At 33.9% G+C, this 22,510-nt stretch overlaps 1 protein-coding gene and 1 long non-coding RNA gene across 2 annotated transcripts in view; both read left to right on the top strand.

The window, feature by feature from the left end:
- The window catches only part of TUSC3 (tumor suppressor candidate 3), a 112,204-nt gene that overhangs the window by 71,094 nt on the left and 18,600 nt on the right, over positions 1-22,510 (top strand). The window contains exon 7 of the mRNA XM_027896339.1: positions 17,831-17,894. Within this exon, the coding sequence (XP_027752140.1) occupies positions 17,831-17,894 (64 nt within the window). The remainder of the gene's footprint in view (positions 1-17,830; positions 17,895-22,510) is intronic.
- LOC114063810 lies at positions 6,574-13,293 on the top strand. The gene is made up of 3 exons (XR_003572618.1): positions 6,574-6,650; positions 12,547-12,552; positions 13,283-13,293. It is a non-coding gene; the product is annotated as an uncharacterized LOC114063810 (long non-coding RNA).

Below are 22,510 nucleotides of genomic sequence, written 5' to 3'. Positions count from 1 at the left end.
TAGATAACAGTTGATAAGATAAAAATACATGTGTGAATAGTGTTTGTGAAAGGAGCACCGAAACTAGTTGAGAAGGTATTTGCCCTGGCACTTTGTTAAAAGTGTAGTAACCATCAGGTGAATTAAATAGTAACCAAAAAGACTTTTAAAATAAAATAAGAAATAAGTCTGAAAGTAAGTGTAAAAAAATTTGTACCAATTGGGAAGGATCTTTGAGGGGAAATAGAGCTTTCCCACTGCTAGAAGAGATCTATTAGCAATATGACATTGGCCAGACCTGACAGAGCAGCCTTTCTCATAGGGCATAGCCTTTGTCTGGTTGACAAACTGATACTATAGGGTGGAATATGTAGGAGTGCAGACACGATTAAATGTGACACATTGGAGAGAGGAACATGACAATAGAGGGAAGTCTTGCCTCATGTATCTATTAAAATTCCTTGAAGGCATCAACAGGCATGAGTGCTATTGCTGACAATCCACTTGAACTGATGGAAGTCTTGTCATCAAATAGATGTGAAGTTACAAAATGAGGTCCAATAAGCTCTCATGACAGAAAAAGGAAATAATAGGTGCAAATTTTTACTTTTCAAGGTGATAGAAAATCAGTGCTGTCATAGAGGGGTTTATTATCTTTGCTATTTAATGTTTGTCTCTTTCCAAGAGCTGGACAGTTTGCTGTTGGCTTTAAGTTATTTGGAAGGACAGAGAAGGGCCAGCTGCTGTGTAAGTGGAGTTCTGTGCAGAAGAACTGTGCAAGAGTGTAATCTGCCATTTTATTACCCTGTTGGAAAAAAACTGTAAAGTGATGTGAGTGAAAAAATATTTTTTTTTCAATATTTTTGCACTTAACATTTTCTCCTGTAAACCTAAAATGCCTGTAAAATAGTTGGTTTTAGGCAGACTGTTTCTATTTAGAAGCAAGGTCTTTTGGTTAGAGTAGCATTATCAAAACAACCTCTAAACACTCAACGGACAAAACAGCAAGCAGTGTTTAAGATTATTAGGAGAGAAAAGGACTTTTACTGCTTTTGCTGTGTTTCATGCACAGCTTAAATACAATGTGGAAAAAGCTCATGAGATGACACAAGGTGAACTTACGTAGAAGGAATGTTAACAGACTGATTTGAACGTGCTGCATTTATTTAAATTAAATTTGAAAGTGGCATTTTCAAATAAGATGTTTCTACGTATTAGACAGCTGTGAAACTCTTTGCTGGAGGGTGTCATACGTTTTATGTTTTCAGTTTTCAAAAAGCTGCTGTTCAAATTTATAGCTGTTAAACCTCCTTCAATATGGTACTTTCAAGGCAGTCTGCCTAAAACCACAAGCATGTTTTGAGGAGGCACTGTCTTAGGGAGAGGTTTAAGGGAATCATTCTAAGTCATGATCTAAACATCATTATTAAGCTGTAGTGTCATTAATAGCATCTGTCCTTGAGTATGTGAAAAGATGACTTTCAGATGCAAAGTAATTCTTGTCCAAAAATGTAATAAAATTTGACTGCAAATTATTCAGGTATGTACACTTCAAGAGATGTGAAAGTACTGTGTTGTCACAAGAGTAAAGATTTCCAGTAGTTGGTTATTACAAAGAAGCTAATGGATTTCTATTGTTACTGCAAGATTAAAGAGTCTTCTGTGCAGTCACACTAGAGCTGTCTTTGTGTCACACTGGAATACCCTCACATCATTTATGTGGTGTATATACTAATTCACATTCTTTAGAGTAAGCAAGGTGTAGAGAGGAAGGGAAAAATGTGGAATGGTAGGGAGCAATATGTAATCCTGCTAATACGTGCAGTCGCAATGCATGCCAACTGTTCAGATTAGCTTTTGAGGGAATATGGATCACTGGAGACATAAACTTGAAAACAGAAAAGATGTTCTGTAATAGGGAGCTCTTAAACTGCTTAGGCAAAGATATAAAAATGTACTTCCTAGTGTAGCTTATATTTTGGAGTACTTTATCAAGGCAGGGGCTACATTCCCTATCATTTAAGGGCGTTTTATGGCGTAAAAAAGGTGCTTAGATGGGATTGGCAGAGACTCCTCCTACTAGGAGAAGCTGAGAGATCTTGGAGATAGTACTTTGAGGACTGTGATGGTCTCTTTTCTTCCTGATGTGTGATCATATCTTCTTCCCTTCATAATCTTTGAGAAGAGTGAGCACATACATTACATACAGTAGCTTTAAGCCATCACTGTTCCTTGTTGAGGGAGACACTGCAGTAAAAGTCAGGGCTGCACCTGTTAGTTAACTTTTGGAGTAAGCAAGTAATAGTTCACTCATGATGAAAAACAAAGTAAAAATTAAAAGAAGTATTCTGATAGGGGGCAGAGAAAAGACCTCACCTCAAAGAAACTTCTAATTCTAAGTGTGTGATACCAGACTGGATGAGGATCATTAGGAGGATATCATGAAGCTTCCCCTACATTTTTTTCTCATTCAGTCCCTTAGTGTAAGCCATATTTTGGTTCATTAAATAAGTACTCTCTAGGTCAATTTAGAAGGAACTCAGGAGAAAGACATTTTTTTGCCTCCAAAAATGTGGCTGGCAGTTTACTTGCTGAATCTCTTGCCTGAGGTTATTTGAGAACCTATTCTTTTATATTGAATGCTTGATTTCTTTTTTTTCCTGTGATGACCAGTGTAGTCTTCTGCAGCTAAATGTTATGTAGAAATAAATGTGTTATATTGAAATTCTTTACTATAGAGTAAACGGTTTTACTTTATGGTTTTTCCTATGCAATTATGCGGCTTACTCAATATTATATATCGTTCTAAATATTAATGTTCTGAAATTTTATCGCCAGTGAACAATCAGAATGAAATATTGGCTCTTTTGAAATCAATAGTGAAATGCTTATTGACTTCTTTTGAATCAGCATTTCACCCAAATTATTTCAGATACAAAGAAACTTTTTCTACAAGTATCATGGGATTGAAAATCTGATTAGGTCAAAGTCACCTTGAGGTTTTTTAACTAGGGCTTCATGCTGTGTATAAACCAGAGAGGTGTGTATCAAACTTTCTTCTTTTTCTTTTTTAATTAAAAGATACTCAGAGAAATCACTGTTTGTGTTAAAATAATGAGTGTCACAAATAGAGTAAAAAAGTTTTTGACTTCGAACAAAAGGTTGGGGGAAAAGTACTTCTTTAACAGAAAATTTAAAATACAGTTGTTCAACTGTAATGTCGATAATTTAAAATATAGAACCTAGACCTTTCTACACGCCAAGAAGAGAGGAAAATAATATTTAATGACTTCAAAACTGATAAAGTTTGTGAATGTTCTCAAGGAACTCAGTCATCTGGAACTGCGATATATAAAAGTAACTGAATGCTAAACTTATAACTACATAAGCCACCTAAAATATGACATAAATGTTCATAACTGAAGCATTTTTAAAAATGTGCTTGAATACAGACCTCTCTGAGATTGCTTCCAGATCTTTGATCAGTTTGTTAGGCTGTTCTTCTGCAATAATTTTAATTTGAACAATTCCAAATCTTAATTTACTAGACGACATACAGTCCTTAACTCATTTTTTCTCCTTCATATAGAATCTTTGATTCTTACTCTTTTTTTTTTTTTTTTTTTTTTTTTTTTTTTTTTTTTTTTTTTTTTTTTTTTTTTTTTTTTTTTTTTTTTTTTTTTTCCCCCTTGGCTTTTTTTTGGTTGGTTGGGTTTTTTTGTCTTGGGATGTAAAATTTTCTTCCTTGTACCTGAATACTATTGACCTATTCTTACAGTTCCTCATATGATCAAATAATCCATACACTATATGCATACATAAAATTACTGAGAAAAAGTATTCCAGAATTTTCGCTATATTGCAACTTTTTACAGGTGAGATAATACTAGCTTTGTTTTGCACCTTCCTAGACAGCAAATCACTCAGATGTTTTTATATCTGCAACTTTGCAGCAGAGTATTCAATGTAATGCCATGGTTCAATATATTATATAGAAATATTATAATAATAAATATTATTAGTAATATTAGTATAAATATATCTTTAACATTATTAAAATAATGTTTTAATTCTTGTATAAAGTGTATTTTTTTTCTCTTAAATTAGTATTTCTGGCTTTATTGTTTCATAAATTCTTTTCAGAACCATCTTCAGCACAAAGCTCTAAATACAAGCACAAAAGAATATTGTGTAATTTGTATTCTTTTCACTTACTGCTGGTCTTAGTAATCATATCAGCGTTGTCCACATATCTGGGCTGCATAGACTGAAAGCACTTCACTGCCATTCAGCCTGAGAACATCAATAGAAACATTTTTTCAAATCTGTAACTTTTCTATTCTTGCTTTAATTGGAAGAAAACCTCTATATATATTCTAGATTTCATTTATATTTATATTTCAGTGTGATATTCTTTTTCTTGCTTAATCAGTATTTTGTTGTGATTCTTCTTTGTATGGTTTCTTACAGTGATATTTCTGTTCTACTCCATCTCTCACTTGCAGTTTAACCCATAAAAGCCTTCAAAACCTTATACATCTCCCTGGATTTACTCACTGTGATCTCCTTTGTGGTATGTCAGCTTTTCAGAAATTTTTCTGAACAATTTTAACTTCTCTGTTTTTTTTTTCTTTTTTTGTTTATTTTAGCCTTTTCCTCTCTTTTTTGCCTTCTTTACAGTGTCCTGAGACACAGCATTGCTCTTTGCCTTTTCTTCTTAGTATGTTCTCGTCTCTACTTCAGGCATCACAGCCTGAAGTTTCTACTTTGAACATATGAATGCTCTTAATGTAAAGTTTGTTGTTGACATCAGTATTTTGCCTTTTTCTGGTTAATTAATATGCTATTCTAAAAAGTGAGACATTTTAAGTTTTTTGGTTTTCAACTTTGCCCAAATTAGTGGTACTTACTTGCAAACTGCTCTCTTTTCTGCCAAGCCAGGTTTTCTTCTCTGTTACTGCAGAGAAAAGAGAATAATGTATCATGAGGTGTTGTATCCGCTCTCAAAATTCTACTTTGCATTTCAGTCCACTTTAATTGCCTGTAATTTAATTATTTCGAAACACTAAATGTGTTGTGAAAGTACAATTTTGTTATTTTATGTATCTAGGCACAATAATTGAGCATCGAATAACTCAGACTTCTGGTATTTGTAGAATAAGGCTAAGCTTATTCTCTCTTTTCTGAGCTGAAAACACACTACAATATCACAATTCAGTACTTGTATATTGAATATTTTTAACTTCCTTGTATACTGTAGTACAAGTATCAAAATCTCATATGAACAAGCACCTATAACATCTTCAGAGAATTTTTCATTTGGCATCATATAATTCCCAGTTTTCCTTGTTCCAAATACATGGACATCCAGCATTCAATTGATCCCCCTCCAGGTATAGCTAGCATTTAAGATAATTTAGTATAAGCTTGAATGTAATGATAATTCTAAATGTCTATAAGATTTGTGTTGGTTTTTGCAATCCTGGAACTTTTTTATGCTTCACTATTTGGGTTTTTTTCTTGGAGACAGCTGATGGAAGGAACTTGAAATGCAACTCATCTTGCTGACAGCAGCGTTTGATTTGTATTCATTGCCGGCTGGAATACTTGCTAAGGATAACACAGCAAATAGGTCTGAGGTTTTGTGTCATAACGTAAAATTTTTAGCTATTGGTTTTTATGGTATATTAAGTGAATGCCTGCCATCATAAACATAACTTTATAAAATACATCATCACAAATTTGATAGTTGCTGAAGTACAAGATGCTTAATGGCATAGCACATCCTTTGAAAAAATGTTCTCAAACTCTTACATTCTAATAATTAGGAAGCATCTGCCAGTGCATTAAGCAATGAATTTAAATAAGTGACTCCTATAAGTGCCTTCATAAATGATGGATTTAAAGCATTTGTTATTGTGAAATAAATTCCAATTTGTCAGGGGTGCCTACTCTCAAATTTTATATTCTAGACATCGACTGATTCCTTTTTTCTCAATTTGTCCTGCTAAAGGCTTCATTTTCTCAGTTTCTATGTCATGTCAGCAGTGCTTCTTCCAATTTGCTAACTAGAACTAATATACCATGCAAAAAATTGCTCTGGGCAACACTGAACATTTTTTAGTAACTGAGCTGTACAATTCTGTTTACCATAGGCTTATTTGAGAAAACTGAGAGGAATTTTAAAAACAGTACAGCAAAACTTATTAAAAATTTAGGGTTTACCCTTTTTTTTAGGCATTCAATTCTATGTTGAAGTATTTGTACCATTGTGTTGGGAGGCCTGTATTTTTCCATGGTCTCCTTTTCCAAATGACTGCTTCTCTGTGATCTTAAATGTTCATCAGCAGAAAGACCAAATAAAAGAGATTGTGCTGGGAAGAAAATAATAAGCATATACCTCTTTTCCATTAAGAAAACTCTCATGTAGATTTCAGTTTTCCATTATAGTTAAAGTTACTAAGTTGGCCTGTAGAAGAATGAGGAGAAGAGAAATTAAACAACACACCGAAAAAATGTTTTGGACAAGCAAGATTTGAAGAAAGAGTGTAAATAAATTTCTCTCAATTAATGCATGCCAGCCTGAAATTCTGTTTTCTTAAAAAATTCGATGAGATGTTCTCTTTATCCCAGGAGTAATATTAATATGTAATGCTGTGGAGTGAGACTATGTAATGAAGCTACAATGTCAGATTTAGAGCTTTAGATAATTGAAATGATACCCTATTACAACAATTTCAGATGATAAATTACACCTAGATCTGAACAGAATAACAAAACCCCTGTGGTAGTGAAAATGATTTGCCCTTTTCACTGACTTAGATGTTGATACTTTATGTACTTGCATAGTTTGATACATAAAATTGTTTTTAATAAAGAATATTAATTCTTAAGGTTTTATTTTGGTTTACCATCACGTAATGGCAAAGGATATAAGGATATAAAACTCCAGGATGTGCAGCCATATATATGAGTGTTTCTGCTATATGATATGTAATAAAAAATATGTTATAAACCTTGCTTGATAAAACTTCATGGTATTTGAAACAGTTATGTGTGTCACACAAATATAATTTTGTTGTTGCTATTATAAAGAAAAAAATTCTGACATACAAATAGCCATACACCACTATATTACTACAAATGTGACTTTGGCCCATAATGGCAGCTACAGCTTCATTTTCTTTTGTTCTAGTTTTGGCAATTAGCTGTAGTCTTTCTCTCAAGAATAATCCAGTGTTCACTAAAGTGTAGTTTGAAAGGAGTTCAGAGGCCTACAGTTCTACTCAAGAAATAAACTTTTAAATTCAATCAGTTGAATGTTACTTTATACTTTGTTCACTTAGATACCTCTTTTTAAAGTAAGTGTTAAGGTTTATAAATTGCTACACAGGCTGTGCTTCAGATGGTACTAAAAATTGCTTTGGCAAGAAAGACTAGCATGGCATGTACCTGACTACTCAGTCATATAGACTAATTTTTCATGCTCAATTTTGCATGCCTATTCACTCCTGCCTAGTATGTCTCACCTCCCTAGTTAATTAGCATTAAAAAAGCTACATTCCAAATATAGAGATATTTCCCCTCTACTGGACAAATTTCTCTGCAATTACAAATCCAAAAAAAATTGACTTTATTTACTGTGAAATTTGCAGTCAGTTGTCATCGCAAAACCTGTACCTGGAACATCTTAAAACATATCTCTTGAACTCTCTGTAGCAGAATTAGAGGCAGTGACCATTTTGCTTGGGGAAAATAATTACATGAAACACAGGATTATTCTCACATTCCCCTCTTGTTGTTAATTGGATTGTAGCTTTGGGGTAATTTGGAATTTGCACTTTTTTGTGTGTGTGTGTGTGTTTTCACAGCTGTTTGATTTCAGTATAGTCTGTTTGGAAACTAGTGTCATAGTAAAGTCTGTCTGTCTTCACTTCTGCTTCCAGCACTTCAGTATTCAGGTGAAACTGCCTTTTTTACCTCACAGCTTGAAATGGAATAGAAAGAACACTTTGAAATTTCAAAAGAGAAAATATCACAGGTCCTGACTAAGAAATTAAAAACATCTTCTGAGTTCATAAATATTTTACATATATATTTTAAACCATGATTTAAATAACACCAACAACATGAGCTCAGCTGAATGGCTATTTCAGCTCTTCCATCTCTGTAATTTATAAGGAAAACTTATGGTGTACTATACAGTAGCTGTCTTTCTTGTTTTGCCGTGACCACTCATTTTCAGAACACCAGTAGTGTGAAGATCATCACACTCCCACACTGTGGAATAGGTATATGGCAGCAGTCTAGGTGCGTATTTTACCTTAGACTGTTTTGGGCTTTTTTAAGACCAATGAGATATATCCCATATGATGCTTAGCATCAGAATGAGAGCAAAAACTAAAGAGATATTTGGGAGTTCAGAAAATAGTTCTTATTACCAAAGTGTTTGCGTTTTTAGATGAATTCTGTTCATGAAAAAATCTCAGTTTCTTTTGTTTCCTAATTAGGAGTATCGTGTTTTGGCTTCCATGTGTTAAGCAAGCAGTCCATACTCCAAAACAACTATTAACAGCTGAACTTTAATCCCAGCTTTTCTTTCATTAGAAGCACTGCTTTGGTTTTCCGACTATGATGAAATACGTAGGAAGGTCATTTTTCTGTAAGAATTTTTTCCCATCTTTCTTAAATTGATTAAAAAGGAGTCAAGTTGTTAAGCAAGGCATCACAGTTGCAAGTTTCCTTTCCTTAGACTGCTAGGCTGAGCTGTGTCATGCAAACTTCCCCAAACTACCCGAATGCTGTTTCAGAGATCCTGCACATTTTGGTCTCTGTTAAAAGTCTCTCACCTGGGTACTGTGTGTTGTAATGCCCAGTCAGAGGGAAGGCATTTTTTCCATGCCAATCCATTAAGTAATTTGGAAACTAAGAATAAGGGTACCAATGTTTTATTCCTAATGAGAGTTTAAGTTCTGTGGTTTTTCCAAACCCCACAAAGTAAAGATTCTTTGAAGGATTGCTGCATTTTTTGTCATCTTATTATTTTGTGATTAATAAATGTTGGAGAAGTCCCTCAGAATTAATTCTTATTCAGCAGGTTGTATCAAAGCTTCTGTATATCTGAGCAGAGTTCACAGTTTCTGGATTTGCAAGACTCGTTTGATTAGCTGACTCCTTTGATAGCACTTCTAGACACCCTAAATAATGCAACATAGCTATAAAAGCTGCCTAGGAACAACCAAAGCAGTGGCATAAACCAGAATTTCTATAATACTGTTTTAAATTATACCAGCTACCCTTTTCATCCTGCTAGTCTGCTAAAGTAAGGCAGCATTTCTCCATTTTTGCTCTAGGGCTGAAACCCAGATCATTTTCTGTGCTTGATGCCAGATGGCATTTGTAGAAGGCAGCCAGCACAGCCTGTTCCAGCCAGACAGCCTTGTGAAAACTGGTTGCTGTCTCTTGACTCAGTTTTGGTTAGGCAGTGGTGAACACAGCAGTGAGCTCAGGCACGGTAGCTCATATTCATTTAATTAATATATAAGAATCTATATGAGATTGTTGTGTGTATCTGTGTTATATAAACTCTCTAAAAATTCAGCATTAAATATTTCTTTAGAAGGATTAAATTCATCCATAGCTAATAAACTCTCCTATCAAAAGTGGCTGATATGATTTATGGTCATGTTTAATCAGTGAGAAGACTTCTTCTTCTTCACACTTACTTTAACTATCACACCAAGGATGCTGAGACAGTTATAAATACAAGGAGTTTTATTTGGGGGGTCCAATGTTGATTTCCTAGGTATTCTACTACTTTTTAGAGTCAATTGCTTGAGTGTAAGCTGAATAAAATCACTAGAAGTGCATAACTAAGACCTCGGGTAGTTCTGTCCCTTGCCATTTTGTGTGTGCTGGTATGTGCACTTCAGCTATTTTGTTAGTCCTGGTCTTGCTGGTCTATAACTGAGCTGGATTGGATTTCATTTAGAGACATTACTTAGCGAGAGTGCTTGCTAGGAATATAATACATGAAATTTTCATCAAGTTGGCTTATATTTGAGTTGGAGGTGTTCATAAAGCTAGTAGCTGTTCAAAAGAAATTGTTTCTTTCAAGTGGCTTAGTATTAAATTAGAGTATTTCTGATTATTAAGTAAAATGAAGATTCATGGAAAAATATTGTCTCAAATAGCTGACTTCACATTTCTTACTGTCATATGTGGTTTTCATTTCACCAGAAATGCAAAATCATTTATGTTAGAACAGACTTTAGATTTAGTTTTGTGTTTAATACTGCATTAAATTTTGAAACCATTAAGTATCACTTGCAGATATCTCTTTTATATCTGAGTATCTACAATAAAAGAAATTGCCCTAATAAATACTTGTACATTATCCTAACTGTTGGACATTAGTATGTGATTAGACTTGTCAGAGGTTTCTGAGCTGTGTAGTAAATGAACCAGTCAAGACTTTTTGCATTTCTTTAGTTTTTGAGATGAGATTTCATATATTTATTTACTCAGTTTCAGTGTTGTTTAAATTCTGTAAAATAAACTCATACCCATATTACTGGGTCCTGTGTCCTCTTTCGCAAAAAAAGGTTTATAATTATTTCGTTAAATCATATCCCTGTACTAACAGAGGTTCTAAGTTGGTAGCCATTCTCACATGTGAATAACTTAGGCCCAAACCAGCATCATCTCATGTTTTTTCACATCAGTGGTCACAATAAGGCTTTTGAGGGCTGGCTGCTACTGGGAAAATAGGTCACTGTACATGTGCTGTCCCCAGCAGGTAATAGTATCTCCTGTGATGGAAAGAATGCAGGGAATTAGATTAAGCTTCTATTTCAGATTTTCATAGACACCTGCCTAGGCTAATAACTTCATAGGAAGTCCTCTACTGCGTCCTTAAGCAAGTTAAAACTCTGATCAGTATGAGCTGAACAGATACTACTATGTAGGAATAAAATAAGCATATTTGGAGAGCATGCTTCAAGTGAAGCTATGTGAAACTATGCTGTTTTTACAAAACATAATATTTCAATAGATAGCTGCAATCACAGAGTCAGAAAGCTAGGGCTTTTGAGCTGCATAAGATTTTATTCTCAATCTTGCTGGGCAGTTTAAGGTGCTTTTGAAGTGTTACATAGTTAACATAGAAGAAAACCTGTCTGAAGAAATGTAGTTGAGATCATGAAATCACAGAATAAAACATTCATTAATATACCTTGATGTTTGATTTCAAAGTGTTTGCTTTACTGAATGAATTATTTGTTCTCCATAAAATGTTTAATCTTTTTCTGCACTCACACTTAAAATGATAAGGTGGTGTAATGATATTGTGAGAGAATATTTTAGAACTTTCACTTTTTAAACATTTAAAGACTGCTGAAAGTCATAGTACTCCTGGACTTGGAGAACATATAAATTTGAATTGATAAAGGGGAAAAAGAACCTTCTCTAAGTTAAAAGAACAACTTCTTATATCTAACGTGCGTTCTTGGCAAAATTGGTGGTCTTTAATTAAAAATGCCGTTCCAAAGGCTCGATCATAATTAAGTAATCCATGGCCTTCTGTAATATTCCTTTCTCTGATGAATTTCACCCTGAATGTTAATGCAGTAAAAGAAGACTAGAAAAGATTAATAACATTTATCCTAATGGTGTGGAATTCAAAAGTCTCTCTTTGGGGCAGTTAACTACTGTGTTGCTTCATTTCTTTCTAGATATATTAGCTTGAACTTGGCCTGTTGTCTCCTTCAGGGGACAGTCTCCATCTAGGGGTTTCTTCAACATACAGTCCAAGTTCATCTTATCACTATGAATAATTATTAGCAAAATTGTCTGCTTTTAATTTGTTTTCAATACACTTTTTATTAGATGCATGTCATATCTCATAAACTCAGGACAAGTTACTTCTCAGTTATCCAAAATGATTATACTTCATGAAGTAGCTTTTTATCTTAGGCTATTGCTAAACCCAACTCAGTTTAATCAGCTCCCTTTATCCTAGCATCCTTCATGTACATACTAATGGAAAATAAACAGTGATTTTTTTTTTTTTTTAAGACTACTGAAGCACCTGAAATCACATTTCAATTTTGGGCACTCCACAAATTCTCCTTACCTTGAGAATTAGCACATCTCACAGAGGCCTTATTTCCACTTACTTTGTTTCTGGTTTACTTACACTGCATTAACAGAAAGGAATGGAAGAGTACAGTTTATACTTAAGTATATTACTGAGGCATGACAACTAGCACTCTTGAAGGGAAATAAAAAGCACATTCTGCATTTAGGGGAATTTAAAGGTATATTATATTGCTGTTATCCTTTACTATCCTGGTGTGGTATTACATGCCTATATGTACCATCTGCAGTTCCATAACACAAAATATTTAATGAGTTTATGAATAGTAGATAAATATTTAATACAGTTTTTTAAAAATATGCGTACATTGAACAGTTTTTTGTCACTGCCAAAGAAAATTGCCTGATCTAGGGATGTGATTATTCCAGTTCACTGTTCAAATAGCTTCTATGAAACCTGACTTGAGACAGGAGAACGTTGGAGTTGGAAAAGAACTGGTTGTTCAAAGTGAGTTACTCAGGTTTTGGTTCCCCTTTTAGTCCTACCAATCAAGCATTTGCTGTTGCATGTCTTGTGTGGCAGCAGTAGTTGTGTGGCTGTAAAGGTTTCTGCTCTGTTTGATTGTCTCTGTTCTGATAGACTTTATCTTCACATCTCGCATAGTCCTCCCTCTTGATATTATTAAAATGAAAGAGAAAGACAGAGTTTATTCATGAATTTATTTAAAGCATTTGCCTGGAGCATTTGCAGCCAGATAGGCTTCTCAGAGCTTCCAAATATTAAATGGATTCAGTGTCGAAAAGCAGAAATGATAGCAAAACAGAAATCTCACTTCTTGGTGTATTAATAGTTTGTAGCTTCAAATAAAATTTTATGAGAATATCTGCCTTGCATGTAGGTCATTCAGCAATCTTCTTATAGAAAGAAAGAAGTAATAGGAGAATAAAGAAACCTCTCATGTGACCAGATCCTTTCTTTACCTTGAGCATTGATAAATAGCTAATTCTTCAATATTCCTTTAAAAATGTGTCTTTAAATGTATTCTGTTATGAGTCCCAGATGTCCATGAATTTCAAAATTTGATGAGTCAGTGGCCATTGCAGTGCACAAAACTGGTGTGTGGGGGTACGTTAGCATAAATATGTATCAGTACAAATATAATCTATGCTTCAATTGGCCTCACGATATATCTTCATATGCCTGTAGGGAAGAGCACAAGGACAAACGCCATAAAGTTCTCACCATTTTTTTTTCAAGAAAAACTGTTTGTCATAATTTTTACATTGAGTACTACAGCTTTATCTTCTGAAAACTTCTACTCTCTTTTTTGTCTGTTTAGAAAGTAGGTCTGAAAGTGCATTGGGGAAAAAACAGAACCAGTAATTCCTTTGTGAAGTGGTTAAGATCCATTCCTCATAAGAAATGGGGTGAGGTACTGCCGTAAATTCATGTGATTCACAATATGCTGTGAAGTGCAAATTGCTTTGCTTATCCTTCGTCCCTAGAAAAGTCTGCCACTTTATATACTTCACTAGCATTGCTCTGGCTGACTCACAGCTATAGAGGAGATGCAACATGGTGCTGTTTTGATTATTTGAAGAACAATGTCTTGTGGAAGCAGTTTGAGGACTCTATTGGTCATATGCAGATTTATTGCTAGTTAACTGTAAAGAAAAATCTACCTAAGGACACTTGTAAAAACGTAAAGTTAACAGTTAAAGTTTTTAATTTTTTTTAAAGTCAATACTGGACAGTAAACATCTGCCTCATTTAATATTTTAACAAAGTGGCTTTGAACTGGTTAACTCTTCCTGTTAATCTGAGATCTCTTGCCCTCTCAAACAAAGATGAAGCTTAGTTTTTGTCTTTAAGGTGGCTACTCACTTTGCTTTTAGCCATTTCTGTCCTCTCTCTGGGAGGAGAGCAGTATGTAACAATTGTTTCTTACTAGTTTTTTTAATGTACATGTAACATTTCCAGAACTAAATCAAAGAACATCCACTTCCTTGCAAGCAAGGCTATGCCTTTAGCAACTTACATTTAAAGAAATATGATTACAGCATTAATCCCTATGAGACATTTAGCCAGAAATTCATATTCATCTGCCAGTTTTCAAATTACAGTCTCTGGTTCAGGTCTTCTAGTCAGGGTTTTTTTGTTTTAGGTTTTTGTTTGGTTGGCTCAAGTTCCACATTTGCAAATAAACTGTATCTATCTAGTTCATTATACTGAGAATTAGTTGGCAGCTAGGACTCTTATCTCTCACCTAATTAATAGTGATAATGAGACTGTCTTTCTTTTCATTATTTTGTCTTCTTAAGGACTTTTATCTTTTGAGAAACTGGTCAAATCCTGATATAAAAATGAATATTTTACATCATGTAATAAAACTAATTACTTTGTTAATTTAACCAACAGGCAGGGAAAGATATTCTGCTCTAAATTTCTTGTTGTTTTTAGGATTTTATCACAGAGATTACCTATCTTAACAACGAATTAGAAGAGAAGCCTCCAGGGGGTCGTTATTGGAGACTTTCAATGCTTAAAGGGATCTTACAAGGAAGATGGGGACAAACATTTTAGACCTGTTTTAAAGGACAAAGGGTGTTAGTTTTAAACTAAAAGAGGTTAGATTTAGGCTAGATATAAGGAAGAAACTTTTTATCATGAGGGCGGCGAGACACTGGCATAGGTTGCCCAGGGAGGTGATAGATGCCGGATCCCTGAAAACATTCAAGATCAAGTTGGACAGTGCTCTGAGCAACCTGATCTAGTTGAAGATGTCCCTGCTTGTTGCAAGGGGATTGGACTAAATGGCCTTTAAAGATCCCTTCCAACCCAGACCATTCTATGATTCTGTTATTCTAATGAGAAATTTCTGAGAATGTCTTTCCAACAGTTGCAACCTTATATTATTGTGATACCAACCCTGTTAGAGTATTACACTGAATCACTTAACTACTACTGTAACATATAAAATTTTGCCTTAAGTTTTTTTAATCAGAATATGACTAAAAGACCAGTAGTGATCTAGTTATTTTTTTATGCGTTTTAGTGTTTTCTTTGTGGCCTTTCAGCTTTGCATTTTGAGTAGTCTACATGGACAGTATTGTAAACAATTTACTGCAAACTCTGATCATCCTCAGCTTACGTGATTTTTTCTGTCAATTTTTTCAAGTCTGAATAGCTACTGAGAAATCATGCTTGAAATTTTCTGAGCTGAGAGCATATTAGCTGGCATTTTTAAAAACATCATTACCGTATGGATTTGACAGCTACAGGATTATGAAACTGTGCTATTTCATTAAAAAATTATTTGTAGTTATTTGTTATTTCTTAGTGAAACCAGAAGTCACACAAACTTGAATGATATTTTTAAATACAGTTACTATGCTGAGTGATGAAGACTAGTACCTGAAATGTGATTCGTCCCCACTGTGGGACAGATTTTTGTCAGCAGGAGGATTACCGTAAAATTTTCCTTTTTTGGGGGTGAGGTTCTTTGTCCCTGTTAGGAAGAAAGCTAAACAATATAATGTCAGCACATTGTTTTGAGGAAAGTAATGATTTTTTTCATATAGTGTCTGCATGTATGTTTGTTTATGTGCAAACTTTGGATTCTATTCTTTCAATGGTGTTACAATGAATTAAATTGCTACCATAAGAGGAAGTTAAAAGTAATTTACTTTAGCAAAGTATAAAGTGTAAGAATAAAAATGACATCTCTCATCTAAATGTTTTACAAATACATAAGGCATTTATAGTCCTAGTAGTCCTGTGACAACCAGTTTTATTAATCAGTGATAATAATAATATCTCTTCAGTATAGAGTATATGTCTTTAGTTCCCAATGTACATTTTCATTCAATTTAACATGTGTGTAGAGAAATAGTAGTAGTGATGATGTATAAATGCATATAGGTATTTAATAACTGATTAGGGCTACTAAACCCTGTTACACTTTTCTGATGAAAGGCTCATTTATTATTTCAGTTCCCATTGTAATAACAAATACAAAATATATATTGTAGTCACTGTAAGTTTTAGACTATAACTTTGTGCTGTGATCAAAAGAAATGAATGTTTACTGTTTGTTAGGCACACTGGAATCCAGATCCTGCAGATGTTTCTATATGCCTATGCATATATATATTGCTTTAGGTGCATGAGAAATAATAACAGAAGGTCACTATTCACAGGACTGAGGCCACATCTGAGTCAGTATACACAGTGTACCAAACATTTTAACTTTGTCATTAATTTTTATTAATGTGAAATATTTTTCCTTTCTTTGTGTTATATATATATGTGTGTGTGTGTGTATATATACATATGTATATTTAGCCTTTGTGAGATTTATAAGAAGGCATGCAAAAAAACCCCAAGAAATACAGTTTGGCTCATTGTCAGATCATATTGCAATGAGATATTCTTATTAGATCAGTGATTTTTATCTTGTTAAAGAAAAAATATATCTCTGAGAGATGGAATCTTTAGATACATGAAGGTCTTGCCTGGTTTAGCGCTGAACTGGTTATCTGAATGAGCATAGTATGATTGAATTCTGAAAGCAATAGATAACCATCTACTGAGGAAAAACTTCTATAATTTCTTGTGAAATACATGATCTGACACCACATAATCAGAGCTTAACTACTGTGGAAAAAGGCATTCTTTTGTATTTCAAATCTGAATTGTTCTGAATCATGACAAGGGTGGTATTCCACCACAATTATTCAAAATAAAATGAATTAAAGCAACATGGATGACTTAAAAAATAAACAAATTAACAAAACCCTGCATCTATAAGGAAGGCAAAAAGTTTCCTGTTTCTTTATCTTAATAGGTGTGAGCGTTTTTCGTCTGTTCAGTTGGGGTAAAAAATTGTATCTGTGCCTAAGAAGAATATATGTAAATAATACACTGCAAACATGGACATAATTAATTTCACATAGAATAGTATGACAAACTGTACTCAATATTTGTAATTGATATAGTAGAGGAAGACACAGCATCTGCCTCATTTTGTGCATGTTTGCAGTCCTTCAAATTTTTGCTTGTTTTTTGTTATCATAGCTGGTTAACAATAAATACTAACAGCTTTTCACTATTGTGCTGTAAGTTTTTAAAAATAAATGTACAAAGGGAACCCGTTAACAATAATTATTTGGGGTAAGAGGGAAGTAGGCTGTGTTAGGCTTAGTATTAACCTCTGTTATTGCATTCACAACATATCCATTTAAACAAGACAGTTTACAAATTAGGATCTTTGATGGACACAATTGTACCTTATGAAGAGAAAAATGAAATATACTTGGTATAAGGAAACTTCACTCAATCTGAGAAAGACTAAAGTCGAATTGTTTTTTTTAAAGTCAGGGTTCAGTTTTCACTTTTGTAAAAGCCATGCTGATGCATGCCCTTGATTTCATCACCTGCCTTCTCAAAAATTGTATCTCCTAAGCAAATAAATGTATGTCCTTTATTCCGCAGTAGCATCAGCGTGAAAAAGAGTAATAATGTAATATTTGAAACACTGCATTCACTGTATATACATGCTTTGCCTAAATATACTATTTTTAACACTCCTTTTTACTAAACATACATACATGAACTGTGCTGTTAATTTCTAGCTGTTGCTGCCTGCATTTTTCCGCAAAATGGGTTTTAGTTTTATTCTCACATATCCAGTTGTGCCATTTTCAGCGGATTTCTTTGTTTTAAAGAGGATTGTTTTTCATTTTTATTTTACAGAGTTACATACATGGAAGCAGTCAGGCTCAGTTTGTTGCAGAATCACATATTATTCTTCTGCTGAGTATCCTTCAAAGTGATGATGAATATAAAAAACGCAAGATGAGGCACAGTGTGGTGTTAAATAAAATTGCTCTGGCAGAGAATGGCTGAACATTTGAGCAGGTATTGTATTTTGCCTTACTTGCTATATGCTGAAATAAATATTCAATGTTGTTGCTATTTACTGCCAAGTATTCATGGATTCCTTTCACTAATGTGTACCCTGTTATATCCTTTGTTAGTCTTATGCCTTCAGTGTTGTCTTTTCATAGCAGAAACTAATTTTCTTCTTTTTTTTTACTCTAGGTTATAATAGTTAAAAATTCATTGAAAAATAATTTTATTCCTTTTTACTGACAAGAAAAGCATACAGAAATTAATCAATCATGCACAAAGATGGTTTGTCCTCCAGTAGTCCTCGGATTTTTTTTCCCCACCTAGTCTAGGCATTTTACTACTACTTCTTGAAAGAAGTAACTCAATCACATTTGTTCTGACATCATCTCCTCATGGAAAGACTCTTGAGGACTACTTTTACCTTTTACTCTTTCATTCTTACTGGGTCAGAAAAAATTAAATGAAATTCTTTTTGTGAATATGTCTTAATAAACTGTAAGAAAAACTTATACGCTCTGGGTTTTTTAAACCCTGCTTTTCATCAGCTTTATTCACATTTATTATGTTATTATTATTATGTTCATTATTTTTAAATTTGGCTTCCTTTTCTTGGAGAGAGAGTTAAAGAGAGCTAGCTTTACCTGGAAACTGCCAAGTCAGAACTCAGTGCTTATTAATTTAAATGCTGCATTTTTTTAAAAGTACACAGAGACAGCTATCATGTTTCATATGAAGTTTCTTGTGTAATAGAGTATGTGTTTTATTAGTATCATCTTTGTACTTTCCTTTGTAGAGCCACAATTAATGTTTTCATTATTTTTTTTTTTGCTTTTCCTGAACTGCCACAATTCAAACAAATCTGTTATCTAAAACAATCCAGTTGACTGCTTGAGAGCAGGAAAAGTAAATGCAAAAACCAGAGAAGGTTAAAAATAAACAAAACTTTTGTTGATGACATATTTTGTTTCTCTGACTCAGGCATTAAAGTGATATCTTTTTGTTGGCAGAGATTGTCTTTAAACTGGGAAGTTGGCTAGCTACATTAATGCAGCTGTCTGAAAGAATCCTTTCAGTGGTGTTGTTCATTGCCACTTGCAAAAGGAATTCTCTAAGGTTTCATTTCATGGCTCAATACTGTTGAGATGAGCTTTTGGTCACACATAAATTTCAGAATGAAATCTTTGCTATGAAATATTGACAATTGTGCATGAAAATTAATATTTCTTTATATTTTCAATGTTGGTAATAATTATTAGCTGCTTCATTGCTTCTTCATTATTTGCTTATTCAGAAAATGTTGCTAGAAAATGTGAGAATTAGAAAAAAAGTATGCCACATTGATAAACAGCAGTACATTCACTTTAAAGTTTAAAAGATGCACTGAATTTTAAAACAAGACATTATTATGCTGGTAATGTACATGTTTCATTTGGTTGGTTCTTTTCACTTTGTAGTAGTAAGGTTGTCACTTCTTGCTAGATGTTGAAATAAAATGTTGTGTTTCTCTATAAAGTGAATTTTTAATACCTCTGATGAAAAAAATGTGAATTTCCATTGCATTTCTATACTTGTTTTTAGATCGTGATTCTATCCCATTTACTAGATGATTTCTATATAAAGATCTGCTGTTTTTCCAGGCTCTAGCTGCATAATTTAGACATGGTTAAAAAGGACTTATGAAGAAGTCAGATACTCAATATAAATTTTTTTATAAAGCAAAATTAAATTCAGTAAAATCTATGCAGTGTTACTGATTACATACCAGGTGTAAGTACACAGACAGTGTACCCACCTGGAACTGCTAAGAAGGCTGAACTTCATTGCCGCTTGTGGTGGGTTGACCCTGGCAAAATGCCAGGTGCCCACCAAAGCTGCTCTGTCACTCTTCTTCTCTTCACCTGGACAAGGGAGACAAGAGGTGACAAAAGGCTTGTGGGTCACGATAAGGACAGTAAGACACTCAGGGAAATTAATTGAAGGTATATAATCAGAGAAGGGTAATAGAAATGGGAATCATGGACAGTTCATCACAGTTGTCTCTGCATCTCCTTCCTCCTCACACTCTTTCCTTGCTTACTCCCATGGGAGACAGTTCTCCACGAACTTCTCCAACATAAGCCCTTCCTGTGGGCTGCAATTCATGAGCATGTAGCAGAGTACAGTGAAAAGACATGGATGTCATAGAATTAGTAAGGTTGGAAAAGACCTCCAAGATATGATGATTCTTGTTTTATTATACACTTTTGTGACTTCCAGGCTATTACTGTGAAAGGTTTATGTTATGCTAACAACATGACTCCTGTTCAGTTTTGTTATTTGGCTCCCCATCCTCTTTTGTTGGAGAGTTAACTTCAGGAAATAACCATGGAAATCGTATAAATGTTGGTTGAAACGGACTTCTGAAGATCAAATACTGCAATCTTCCACTTAATGAAGGACTATCACTTACACTGGATCTGGTCTTTCTTGTTTTTATCTAGTGCAAGTGTTTCAAAACTTCAGGGATGGAGACTGCATAATCTCTGTGCAATTACAGACATAAGTTGCTTTTCTTCCAGTCTGAACCTTCTAAACTGCAGTTTATGACTTGTTCCATTGTGAATTACAATGTTGTCTGACATAATGTTTTGGCTTCCCCTTGGATTTTTTTTGCCAGCTTTGTAGAATTGGTGGAGTCTTCAGTGAAGCTTTCATTCAGAAGTGAACAGAACATGCTATGGGGTGGAATAATGTGATCCATTATGTTTTAGCTTTTTATTGCCTAGGAATAAAACAAAAGCCAAGGTTTGCTTCTGTTCATGCCGCATGACAGCTCACTTCCCACCATAAATTGAAAGGTAAAAAAACCATCTTTTTTAAAAAGAAAGGATGTTTATATTTCTTTCCAGAGAAAAAGTAATACTGAGTAAGAGTTCGGTACAAATTTAATTTGTATTTGTGGTATTTAATAATCAAAAATATGCTGGAATTTTCAATATCTGCTTTCAATTTTCTTTCAAATTGACTAGTTTTGATTTGCTCCCCAGGAACAACAGAACCTTGTTATCATTTGCAATTGAGAAGGAAGTGTTATATCATACATACATAATGGTGTTTATCCCCATATCAGCTTGATAATCAGTGCTTCAAGCAACTGGGTTTAATTTACGCACATAATATTTTGGGGAGTTTTGAAGAATTATATCAATGTAGGGATCTCCCTATGAAGTAGAGAAGTTGAAAAAAGTCGTTACAGAAATGGAAGAATAACTACCGTAGAGTAAATATGGCAGACTACACAGAGAAAAACTATTTAAAATAAGAGCATGGAGTAGATTTTATTTAAAGAGAATTTTTTGTTGTTAAATGATATAAAAGCAGTAACTTATGTGGAGTTATCAACATGCTAGGCATTGTGCAGTCTGCAATACAAGTTTTTTTGCTTCTGAAGAGTTTGAATATCTCTAAGGACCCTATGACGGCATAATTTACACAGACAAATAACTTTATTCACGTGAGCAGTTCTGGTAAGGCAATCTGATTATGTGCTAGATATCTAATTCGGCCACACAGATTTAGAAATAACATTTAGCATCTTCTCAAGTTACCATCATTTTACATTCACGTATATTAGTCCAGCAATGACTGTTGAGTACATAGAGAAGGACTGGGCAAAACAAAATCTGCAGCCAGAATCGGGGATTTTTGAGCCAGATCAAACAAATAGAATATTATAGCTTCCAGTCACCAATTAATACTTTCTTATTTCTTTTTAATTTTTTTAATTAATTATGGGACAATATTCTGTAGCAATGAATCTTCAGGATTAACTTCATGTAGTATGCAGTTGTTCCTTTAGGATTTTTTTAGCCTATAATTTGCACAGTAAATGTTCTGTGTGACTTTAGGTCATGGGAAATAGTCCTTTCTCCTTTTTTTTTCTTATTTCTTTTTCCCTTCTATTTGGAGCTTTATAGACTTCTCCAAACATATTTCTCTTTCTTCTTTTCCAAGTTAAAAAATTATACTCTTTCCTCATGCAAAAGATGTTCTAGGCTGTTGATGTCTATTCTTGCAACACTTTTTTGACAGAAATGGGGTCATAGATAATAGGAGTGAGCAGAAATGATTGGATATTTATAAAAATTTTTGAAACGCAGAGTAGTTTGACATTCTTGGAGAGATACAGAAGAGGAACTAAAGACGAGGATGTTGTAGTACTCTTGCTAGAGAAGATGTAAAGACGAAAGAGAGAGAACTGTGGAATGAAGAGCTGTCATTGTCTAAGAGAGGCAATGTGCAGTAAACTGCACAATCTGTATTACTGTTGTAATTAACTACAGTTGAATACAGATAAAGTATATTGACTGTTATAACCAAAAAGGCATTGGAGTGTGCGGTGTTTAGCTGTAAATATTGCTCTGATACGGGGAGAGAGATAAGAAATTGTAATGTTGGGTAGGCTGTGTTGAATTTGAAAGATTTCTTCAATTCTTTTATTGCTCCCTTTGGTAGACACTAATCAGTACCTCTAGTGAATTT

Source organism: Empidonax traillii, unplaced genomic scaffold (genome assembly GCF_003031625.1).
Source record: "Empidonax traillii isolate 1590-97213 ecotype Southwest subspecies unplaced genomic scaffold, ASM303162v1 scaffold493:size717247, whole genome shotgun sequence".
In the NCBI taxonomy this organism is placed as follows: domain Eukaryota; kingdom Metazoa; phylum Chordata; class Aves; order Passeriformes; family Tyrannidae; genus Empidonax; species Empidonax traillii.
This window is presented reverse-complemented; position numbering and strand designations above follow the sequence as displayed.